The sequence below is a fragment of the Agelaius phoeniceus genome, chromosome 2 (assembly GCF_051311805.1).
Source record: "Agelaius phoeniceus isolate bAgePho1 chromosome 2, bAgePho1.hap1, whole genome shotgun sequence".
NCBI classification, from domain to species: Eukaryota; Metazoa; Chordata; class Aves; order Passeriformes; family Icteridae; genus Agelaius; species Agelaius phoeniceus.
Genome location: NC_135266.1, coordinates 90,802,704 through 90,814,550, shown reverse-complemented (window position 1 = coordinate 90,814,550; position 11,847 = coordinate 90,802,704). Strand labels below are relative to the sequence as shown.

Below are 11,847 nucleotides of genomic sequence, written 5' to 3'. Positions count from 1 at the left end.
ATCCAGACAAACAGAGACAAATGATCAACCCTGATACATCACAGAAGTCTTCATCCCACCTCCTCTTCTGCATTCTTGGGTGCTTTGCAACCCAAGACAACTCTTCTTACAAGTCAAAATTTCTCAATGTCACTTTAAGGGAATGACTTGATACATGTATTTTAAGAAAAGGTCTCAGGTTCATCCTCTGACGCTGCTCCAGTGGGAGTGATGCCATGCTTAGCTGTGACAACACAAGAGCTACAGCACAGCTGAGATAGTGTCTGGAAGAACCTTCCAAAACTGGAGTGTCACTGTCTAGCTTTTTGTTCCTGTCTGAGAAGAAATTGGTTAATACACTGAAAGTCTGCTGGGTCTCTCTGTACAAGCAGATAAGTAGCACAGGATTAAAAAAATCCCTCGAGTTTCTCCCTTGCTTCCTCCCTCCAGCACTCCTGCTGCAAGTGATGGAAGAACTACAGGTGATAGACTCAAGATAAAGTGTATGAATTCCACTCATTATTCACTTTGGTGTGGAAAAATTATTCTGTCCCTATAAAGATCAGTGCAAGAATACAAAAGTAATTGTGGGGCTCACATTTATATTACAGGCACATTTCACCTGAATGTCCTGGTTTTGAGTGTTATGTTTTGTACTTGGTTACTGTGAGCCATCTCACTAAAACCAGGATGCTGTCAACTGTTTGAACCAGAGCAGTCCACAGGATCAATTGTGTTGTATGTCTATGGAATGAAGACCCATGTCTGCTTCACATTTAAGCCGTAAAAAATTTTGAAATTTTGTCTTCTGAACAGCAAGTTGCCCTTAAGTATCTGTAGCAACGCTCTGGGTGAGCCTAATGCAGCAGTGCCCACTCTTGATGGTTTCATGATGCTGGAACTTCTGCCAGATTGAAAGATAAGCCAAGTTTTATTTTTCTTTTATTTTTAAGGGTGGTTCTCACCATTCTGGGAAAAAAAAAAGGTCAGGGCTTGGAAATATTAAACTCTGAGTGGCACAAAAGCTCAAGATTAAATAAAACCCCACAATTGCAGACATGGAAAAAGATCCTCAAAAAAAAGATCCTCAAACTCATTATTTAGAAGCAATCTCATAATTCTTGCAGACTGGCTCATCAGTTAATCAGTTTTTGAAAAATCAGGCTTGTCAAGCAGCTGAAGTACAGCCTTTTCCCAACAGGAGCCAGTTAAAATCTCATGGTGCCCACAGAGGTTACAGACCCTCCACATCAGGTGATCTTTTTCCCTTCAGGAAGAAGGCTCCTCACAGTCACAGTTCCTATCCCACATCACAAATGCATTTTCATCCTTTGTATTGATTTTCTGATCTGTTCAGGGCAGACTGCTGTGCCCCCTGTGCCTGGCTGGCTCTGCTCAGCCTCACTGACTCCCCAAACCAGGAACTTTGTACATCCGGGCAAGTTACACACACAGGGGTGGACAAAGGTTGTTCAGCATTTGGGAAGACACTGAGAGTGTTTCACATATGAACCTTAATGTTCAAATGCCACCATTCTGGAAGTCAGTCTGATACTATTATTGAAAACAAACTATGACTTCCAGATTCTGAGCTGACGTGCACCAGAGCACACCCAGCCACATCCTTGCCCTTGCCAGCTCAAGCTGGCAAAAAGTTTCTACTGCAGGGGTAAAAAAAGGATGTGGGCAGAGCATCTTCCTGATGCAGCTAACCAGCGTCTGGCACCAAACATAACCTGTTCAGAGGGAATATCTCCAGGGCTACACACTGTGCTTGGTGAAGCCTGGATGTGCTTAACCCATAGACTTCCATTAAGAAATAGCATGAGCAGGATCTGGAGGAAATTTGAGGCAGTATATTGAATGGTTTTCTTAGGGGACACACTTGAAAAAGCAGCATTTGTATATTATTTAAGCTAATAAAAAGTCAGCGTAACGATGTCACCTAGATGTGGCAGTGAATTTTTCACTGTTGTCGCTGAACTCATCAAAGCCTGCTTCACAGCGAAGCAATTAATTCCACAAGTTGATGGCTGGTGTGTATTCAAAGATTTGAAGGATTTTTTCCTGTGGAAAATTTCCACTTCAGCTGCAAAATATCTAATGAGAGCCTGAAAACCTAACCTTGCTGTGATACAAGTAGAAGTACAGTGTGGGAGTTTGGCATAAGGTTTAGCAGACTGTAGTACTGGTCTGACATAAATGGTTGCTCAAGTTACACTGGTTTTAAGATTTGAGCACACTAACAGCAAGAATGTGTGCACTCTTTGAAATTATGTGCCTGGCTGAAGTGTACAAAATGCGTGACCATGTATCAGTGCCGAGCTAAGAGAACACTTGCAAAAATGCCAGAGAACTGTCAGGGAAATCCCTTGATGTGAACATTAATTAGTGCAGAAATAGCCCACAGGCATAAAGCGCCCCAAGTAATAATGGGATGTGTACCCAAAGGACAAGATGAGCCATCTAGAACTGGGTGCAAAAAGAATTTAAATGCATGCAACAGAGAGTATCTTCAGAGATTCTCTCTTGAGGGTACTGATGATCTCCCCTTATTTTGCTGTGTAAGAATTACTGCACAAAGGATTCTACTTGCAGACTGTACCACTCCTGTGTTTTAATGTAATATTCTTAGTTACTTGGGGTTTGTTCAGTAACAATCTTCAGATCAAAAGAAATTGGTGTCCCTCTGTTGTTAACACTGTGCTCCAACACCCTGCAATCTGTTTCTGATTTCTCCACAAAAAATCCAGTGGCGAAAGGTCATTGGATAACAGTGTTAGAATATTTAATAGGCAGTCTTTTGGTGAATTTCTATTCATCAGTACTCAAACAGCATGGCAAATGTGAGTGAGTAACTCCCATCCATGAAGTTAAGGAAGGCTTTTTGCTTCCTGATATCATGGCCCTTTACACTCACTCTGCCCTAGAAACAGATAACAGAGCAAAGGAAAAAGCTTTTGTAAATTCAACCCTAGACTTAGAGATCCCACAGGAGCTCTGGAATGCAGGACAGCAAAGGACCTCCTACATCCTTGATTCAGGTACATGAAACTGCAGGCAAGCACACAACATCACCCTTTTATTCAGCAGATAAACATGTTTTCTACTCCTAGGACCTCATTTTCAGAAATAATTCAGGCATGGCAGGTATCAGTTTGTGCGGGGCCTTTGTGCAAGGTTTGTCCTCCAGGAAAAACAGCTTTTTTCTCTCCCAGGCTGACCAACCAAGTGATGTGTTGTGGACAGCAGATACCCCCTCTGTCAACCTTCCACTTTGCCAGGCTGAATTCCTCTCACCTCCCCTGACACCAACTCTCCATTCCCTGGTAAGCCTCAATACACCTGTCTCACCTGAGACAAGCCCTCCTGAACACAGGTGACCAGAACCACAGACCACATCTCAGAGGCGTTCACCCATCTCTGCACAGCACTGACATGCTTTTTGTGTCATCAGAAACGGCCTCTCAGTGCATGGATGCCTTGCCAGCACCATGAGGCTCCTTGGCAGAGCTTGCTCTGTCCCTGACAGCCACTATTGATTCAAGAAGTGACTGGACTAATTCCAGAGAACAGCCCCCCTCCATGGATGTCAAGGCCTATTAAATACCAAGATAACCACCTATGGCTCAGAAAGCTGCAGATCACTTCAGGGTACGTTTGTGAAGTATCAAAATTCACTTTCCTGCTCTTCTGTTGGAATTTGCTCTTGATCAAAGTAGAGTCAAGATATGAGGTCAGACAGACCTTAGTTTTGACTCAGCACAACCATTTTAATTTTGACTTGCTTTTTTCACCCTGCATTGGTGATGTGTGTATTATGGCTGACTGTATGTTCCATTTTTTCTGTTACCAATTTCAGATTGAGAACATCCCAGATTATAATGAAAGGCTTTGCTCCTCATCCCAGGAGGAACAAGTTCCCATTTTAACTTTTAAAATTTCTTTTGTCTTCCGTTCCAGGCCTCAGCATTATCTGATCCTTCATTCTCTGTATTGACAATTCTTTCTAGATTTTTTCTACAAACAAGTTCTTCTTACCATTACAGACAGACATCACACCTGTCACCTGTGATTACTTGGAAACCACCTAAGAAAGCAAACAGTGACACTGTTGGTACACATGAACACACAGTGCTTTTCCCTTCCTCCCCATATTCTTCCCTGAATTTTTACCTGCAAGTAAGTTTGGCTATATGAGTGACTGCTCTTTCTCAAATCCTTTCTCATGGGAGGTGGCTCAGCCTGAAATATTGTCAAAAAGACTCTTGCTCTTCATATTAAAAAAAAACAAAACCACCATCACCAGCCTTCACACATCCCACATGTGAGCCAGCACAGATAGAGTAATGCTTCCTTTCCAAAGCCCACAGAAAGCCTATGACTTTGCACTGAGAGAAGCCAGCTCCCAGAGCTACAAGACAAAGGCTAAAAATAACCCATTAAAGGATTAATTTCAGGATTTTTAAATACAGCTAATTAATATGCATAGGAAAGGCACATGGTCTCCAGGAAGGAGCACACACAATCACAGAGTCTGCAAGGGAAGGGAGGGGAGTGGGTGACATGCAGGCAGAGTGCCAGTGGAGAGATAAAAGAGGATATTCCCTATATATATCCCTTGGGCAGAGAACATGCAAAAGAACTTCTGTTTCAGAGGAGGTGGAAGCAGAGGCGGGAAGCACTTCACTGTTGAAGAGGCACAGACAATGCAGTGCAACCACAAAGGACAGGACACACCTTGCTACAGCAAGTGAATCCCAGTGAGGTGGCTCAGGGCCTGAGGACACCACAGGGAGATCAAGGGATGCAAAAGCTGCTGCTTCAGAAGCAATGCTGCAGTTTTGGGAGCTGGGCGCAGCATGAAAGTGCCAGTGCAAGAAGCTATGGAGCAGCACATGGATGAAAAACTGGATCTCAAGGTGGATGGCATGGCAGTACACCAGGGGCCAGGTGTTGCACTCAGTTATGGCACTTTGGAGGCAATTTCCTCTTATGATCATTGCATCCTGAAAACAAGGTACCATGTATGAGCAACATGGGTGATGTCAGACAGAAAGGATTATCTACAGTTAATGTGAAACAGAAAGCAAATCTGGTTATTCATAGGCTGTACTGGAAAAAACAGAGCTATAGCAGCAGTTCCAGAGAATTTCAAGGTGCAGGGGGAAAACAAGCTCAGTTGAAGCCATTTCCCCATACCAGTTTCCCTGTGAATAACACTTAATTGGAAACTTTTTCCATTTCCCAGACAGCAGAGGAATGGACGGACAGACATTATTGCCCAACTCACTGGCTACTGCAGTCTCAAGAAAAGCTGGGGGTTTAACCTGGTGGCTTAATAATTTAGTACCACTGCTTGTCTGCCTGACCCTTTACCCTCATCTAAAAGGATCTTTGAACCTCTTAGCCACTTTCACACAATTTGAGAAATGGGGAGAAATCTCAAACTTTTATGAGGTTTGGTGGCTTTCACAACGACACCCAGGAACAGCCTCAAAGTGTTGTGCAGGAAGCTGCATCTTGAGAGCCACCTGAGCACTACAGGGACCTGTCAGAAGCAAGTACAAGGTACAGGGGTTTAATTTTGCAACAAGCAACAGGAGTTTTGATACATGTTTCATAAGTTGACAAAGTCCCTAGTAGAGCTACAGCAGAAAGAAAAGTTGCAGCACCACCACGCCTTTGGAATAGGGTCAGCTTCACACTTCAGTGCTACAGCATGCTGCTTTTGGAGGCAAAGGACAAAAACCACACTCTTTTCACTTAAAGACATTCTTTATTCAATCTTTTTTATATACAATATTATTTTTTAATCTGTAAAAAGTACATATGCAGGATTCCAGGTCAGAGGCAGAAGGTTTCCACATCAGAAGATAGATTTTTGCCCTTTTATTATTTTGGAGGAAAAAAAAATCTGTCAGTTTTAGACAAAGCAAGAATAAAGGCAGAATGCAAATCCAACTTCCACCAAGCAATTAGGATTAAAGGCAACAATTCACTGTAACAGGTCAGGCTGTCTCCTCTGACTTTGGTGGTTCCCAACTTTCCTGGGCAATAACAGAGCAGTTTGTTAGAAGGCGCTGACAGCTGAAGCAGCTCGTGCTTATCATCTCTGCTACAGCTTGCACACAACTTGCAAAAGAGCCTGGGCTTCCTCTTTGTATGGCAACTCAAACTCTTGAGTCAGAAGACTTTTCTCAAAATTCAAGGAGTAAAAGAGGGATGTCTTACTCAGGGTGAAGGGATCTCCCAACTACAGCATGGATCAAGAGCTTGCTTTCATTTTTCTCTGGTATCAAGAAGCCTGTTTCTTATTTGTCCCCTTATAAACACCGGCTAGGCTCAGTAGTGTAAATACCAACAGGGCTTTGCTTAGGGGGTGCACCTCTAACCTTAAAGGATGGCATTACAGGGAGTGTGTAATTATTGTCACCTTTCAGAACCCAGGCAATATTCAAATCTTGTAAAATACTGTGAGGGAATGTGTCAGTGCTTGGGAGCTAGAACACAGTGATACACAAATGTGAAGCAGAGAGCTGAAGGAACAGCAAAGGTGTGACTGGCACATGGAACTACTTGCTCTTCCTTCTACTCCAGGGCACTTTCTACTTTCTTTACTTTCCTTGATCATTCAGTTTGAAGGAGTATATTGTGCAACAAAATTAACACTCAGAATATCCTTCAAGGGTTTCTTTTGTTTAGAGGACAATGCTAAGAATTTGACTTCTTGACTGCAGGACATGCACAGCTCCAGGGTTGTTAACGGAACCTGCAGAAATCTGGCCTCTTTGAAAAGTCAAGCTCTACTTTTTAGAAAAAAAAGTACTGCTGACAGATCCCAACCAACAGGCAAGTTTGAGGCTTGGATTAGGAAAAGAACCATACATCCTTGTTTTGACTGCATGCAAACAGGAAATAGACAATTTCGGGATTTCCAGGCTCTTGCCCAAATGCAGTGTGCCAGAAATGCACATGATTTTCTGGTTTTTATTTTATTCTGTAAGGGAAGAGGGTATTGTAGAAGTTGTAAAATGGGACAGCTACCTAGAGAAAATGAGGATTGTTTTGTTAGAGAGTACAGTGCAAGACTCAGAAACAGCTAGGACTAAAAAGTCATTTTTGTGCTTAAATTTACACTCTTATCTTCAAGAAAGTAAGACAGCAGCAACAGAATGAAATGGCAACATTCTACTGTACCTTATGTACCCAGAGGGAAAACAGTCTGAACTTTGGGTTGCACAAAATGCCATTTTGCAGATCAGAACCTACTTTTCTGTGAAGGACTCAGAAGGAGGGCACATCACTTCAGTCTGAAGTTTCAGTATCTGTGGTGCTTGGTAATTAAGCATGTACCTTGGCCAGAACCCATAACCTCCCAGCTCTGCTTGATCTAGGAAATCTCAGGATGAAATTTATGAAAGAAACAGCAATTAGTCCTTAAAATGCATTGGTTTTGATAGACTCTGCACATCATTAGCTTCTGGAGGAAAAGGCCAATTGGTATTTTAAAGAGTGATAGAGAATAAAGTGACTGTTATTAGGGTAACTGGGAAACAAGAAACAAATATTCTTTATTTGGTTCCTGCTGCTTATCTACACAAAGAAGAAATAGCAGTACTGTACATCTTCTTTGAGAAGAACACATAAGCCACATGAAATGGCTTAGTCTTCAATTCAGGCATTCTTGTGGCAATAAGTTAACCCAATGGGATTCATGGAGAAGTTTGAAAATTTGAAGGGTTCCTCTTTAATTCACAAGAGGGGGATGGAGGAGGAGAAGCAAGTTTGCTGTTTCTGGGACTCCTTGACATTTCTCTGAACAGACTGGCAGCCATTCTACACCTGCATTTATCAGGAGGAGTGCAGGGACAGGTCTATGGGGCAGAAAGTGCTTTTATTATTTTTAATTCTTTTTTTCTTTCTTAACAGAAAGGTCTGCTTTTCCTCTTTCTTCTATATACCCAGAGACATGTAGGAGAACAAGGCAATCGAGTGCAGTTTTAAACTAATAACAGTTCTCATAGGATCAGAAAAACAATTTGAAAACACAGCATATCTGAACTTGGGAAAATGAAAAATTACTAGTTCTTCAGTAAGTCACTGAATAATAATTAGAAAAATAAATTAATGTGGGGCCAGTAAAAAGAATCCATTTATTAAGCTACTTCTAATTTTAAATAAACAATTACTGAAATCAGTATTATTTACTATACCGATTACTTTATAAGTTCTCAAATTATTTTTAGAATACTGCTGCAAATTACAGTAACAAAGTAACTGGTATTAAGGTACAAGCACTGAGACTCAAACTTTTCCCAAGCCCCATGTTTTCTTCCTCTTAAACTAAAGTAACTGGAAAAAAAGGAAAAAAAGCATCTGACAGCATTTTTACTTGAGATCATATGATGATTTCTATGTCTAAGTTAGTGACACAGACAAATGAAGAGTAATTTTGGGGGGAAACTCTACAGTCAGATGCAATATAATACGATAAGGAGCAAAGTTTTTTTTTTTAAAAACTTCATATAAAAACATTTTTGAGGAGGGAAAATAGCACTCACTCCCTTTAAATCTGATGCTGTACTGCTGTAGCTCACTGAAGAGTTCTCCCACTTGCTTCAGTAAAAAACATCATCAAGATTTTTTAAAGACTCAACCTGTGCATTAATTAGGAGGGAAACCTGCAGGCTGTTTGTCAGCAAAGGAGCCAGTCACCATGGCAAAAAGATCTGAGAACTATATAGGGGAATAAAAAGCTGTAATTATTCTGAACAACAGTAAAAGAGATTGGGGAAGACAAAACTGAAAAGATAAAAAATCTCGAAAGATGAAACTTTTTTTAGCAAATAAATGAAGACTGAAAAAGACTCCATTTAAGGGATACTATCCAGCCCAGCCACGAAGTACTTGAAAATACCCCATGCATTTAGCAGCATAATAAATTAATGAAAGAAGAGACTCTTCAGTTTCTTTTTCCAGTCACATATAAGAGATTTTAGGCTGCTTCCAAAGATCATGTTGAATTTGTACTTCAGCACCCAGAAGAAAAGCAATTTTTGTAAAGTAAATCAAAGGCAGTTTTAGGCTTCTGTCAGACACCCATTTACCTGCAAAGAAGGTTCTGTGAATAGTATCCAAAGAATGAAATGTAATAGATTGTGTACAAAAATACAGAGCAGCAAGCTCTCACTGCTTAGCTCAAAGGGAGCTTCTTTTAGTTCCATATACTGTATCCTCCTATGTAAATAATGAAACAATTATGCTCATGTTGTCATCTCTTTTTATTTAGCTAAAAGAACCAGAACTAAGAGGAGAATGGTTTTTTTCATGTGACATAATTAGTGAGGAAGGGAAACTTAGGCTCCTTCCTACTCCTGTGATACGCTCCAGACTCTGACTGAGCTTGCCAAATGAACTAAGCCCACTCTGCTGACAGTGAACTACAAACCAAATGCTTACTAATTGTTTTTTCTTTTTTGGATATTAGCATTATTCTGAAAAGGGAAAATGAGGAGGCAATATTTTTTGTACTTTAGGTCTAACAGATAAGAGGCTCTGAGAATGGCTGCCAGTCTGGACAGATGCTCCTTAGAAAATTCAGACAGGTACAGAAAGAAATTAAAATCCTGATGCTGCTGGTGCAGTGGTGTTGCTTTGTTCATGCCATCATAAAACATTTTGAAAAAAAGAAAAAAAGAAAGGAAAAGAAAACCTAGGTATTTGGAACCCACCCAATCTGAAGAGGTGACTGTGTGTTGTTCCTTGCAACAGCAAGCAGCAAGTTCCTTTCCCTGGATGGGAAAGCCTCTTCTTTCTCGTGCTGCTGCATTAATATTATCTGTAGATTCCATGTCTTGCCAGGGTTCAAAGCATGTGAAATCTCCGTCCTGCAAAAATCACACTCAGGTGTTTTGGTCATGTATAAAACAGAACTTTTAACTTATTTATATGTTGAAGAGCTTCATTTCCCATGCCAATACTTGCTTGACTCGGGGGTCTAGGTTTACCAAGTGTCTGTCTGTCTCCCCTCCTGCTAAAGTCTCAAGTGGTCCATGTAAACAAAACAGAGCTGAAAACAGTCTCTCTTCCTCTTCATAGAGCTGTTTTTATCGATATGCAGGATTTCCTGACAGTGTGGTGTTGGCTAAATGTAAAACAGGCAGAGGATGAGCTTCTGTGTTAAAAACCCAGTTGTCTAATGGTAGAAGATCATCATTGGAGAAAAGCAGATACAAATACCTGGACAACAAGACAGAGATGAAAAACATGGGTATTAAAGCAGAGCACAGGCAGGCAGGAGCAAGAGACCATCTTCAGGCCTCACAGCTCAGCAGCTACAGCTATAAGCAAATTACTTGCTTTCAATCTTTATACAGCACACATCCAACCTTTCCTATTATGGTGATCTGCAGTCATTTTTATTACGATCAAGCCCTTCAATGAAAAGTTGTTATAAAGACAACATTTTAATCTTTCCAAGAAACTTTTGTTTTTCGAGTCTCCCTTCAAAGACCTGCAGTATAAAACAAACATCAAGACCCCAACCACAAGTATTTTGGGGACAAGAGAGCAGAGAAGAAGTTGTCACAAAGCTTTTCTTAATGGAGGAAACCCACTTGGAAATGACTAAGCCTCTTTAATCCAAATCAAAGATTTCATGGCATCACAGGAGAAGCTACTCAACCATGTCAGGTATCTGATTTGTCATCACCATTCTGGAAGCTGGTTCAGCTTCTGGTGAGAGGAAATGGGACAAAAGATTGTGCAGAGGGTTTTCACAGATGTTGTACATTATAATAAAATGCAGAGGACACGAAGCATGTAACAAAATAAGGATTACTGGACATATGCAGAGAAAAAGTATTTGTTGTTCCTTTTTTCTTAATGCACACTTTGACTGTGGCTGTGCTGTAACTCTGTAGGACATACTGGTAGTAGGGATCTGTCAAAGTCCCTAACACAACAGCTAAAACTCAAACGACATTTCCCTTGTTACAGAACACCTGGCTGTGTGAGTGCAAGCACAACAGCGTGCATGTACAGGATCTCTCACCTCCTGCTTGCTTTCCTGCCATCCAGAAAAAGACAGCTCCTTGCTGCACTTGACAAGGAAAGGGTGTCATTCCCATTAGTGGACTCTGCCACATCCAGAATGTGCACACTTGTTCTGCTGCTCCTTCGCTCTCTCTCCAGCAGACACTGGGAGTGTCTGCTGCTTTCAGCCCTTGTCACTGCCTGATCAATTCTTCTGCTGCCTTTATTTGCCAGCTCTATCCACAATCTAGTCAGCGGAGCCCTACTTTTTCTTTCCTTCCTCATCTATTCACTGTTAAAGATAAGAATTTCTTGCAGACATGATTCAGTTTTGTCACACATATCTTGTTTCCTTCTCCACACTCTTCATTTGTCTTTAAAGCATCAGGCCTTTCCTTTCCTCAATACTTCTGCCTCGCTCTCTGCTGCTGCAGCTCTCCAAGCTCTTTCTCATCACAGCAGCAATATTTCATCTTACTCAAACTCACCTTCCTCATTTGATTCACACTTTTCCTTTGAATAACTTAAGCAACCTATTTCTCCATCTTGGTCCTTCCCACTCAACAGGTACCTTCATGCCAGGTACTGCTCAAAACTCTCAAATTTGCTGTGCATCTCTAATGAATTGAAGTATCCAAGCAGCCACAAAGCATATTTGGGACAGTTACCAAATTTAAATTTGAGAGGAATTAATATGCAGAAGTAATCATCAATAGCAGAAAAGACCACAGCAGGTATTGCTTAAGACATATTTTATGCCCCACTTCTGAGGAATATCTTCATTTTCCTCAGGACATACCCAACCCTTCTGTCTTTATTTTCATTTGGGCT

At 41.1% G+C, this 11,847-nt stretch overlaps 1 protein-coding gene across 1 annotated transcript in view; it reads right to left on the bottom strand.

The window, feature by feature from the left end:
- Positions 1 to 9,896: 9,896 nt before the first annotated feature.
- MAN1A2 (mannosidase alpha class 1A member 2) overlaps positions 9,897 to 11,847 on the bottom strand; it is a 130,444-nt gene continuing 128,493 nt past the window's right edge. Inside the window, exon 13 of the mRNA XM_054653295.2 lies at positions 9,897 to 10,221. Within this exon, the coding sequence (XP_054509270.2) occupies positions 10,089 to 10,221 (133 nt within the window). The 3' untranslated portion in view covers positions 9,897 to 10,088. The remainder of the gene's footprint in view (positions 10,222 to 11,847) is intronic.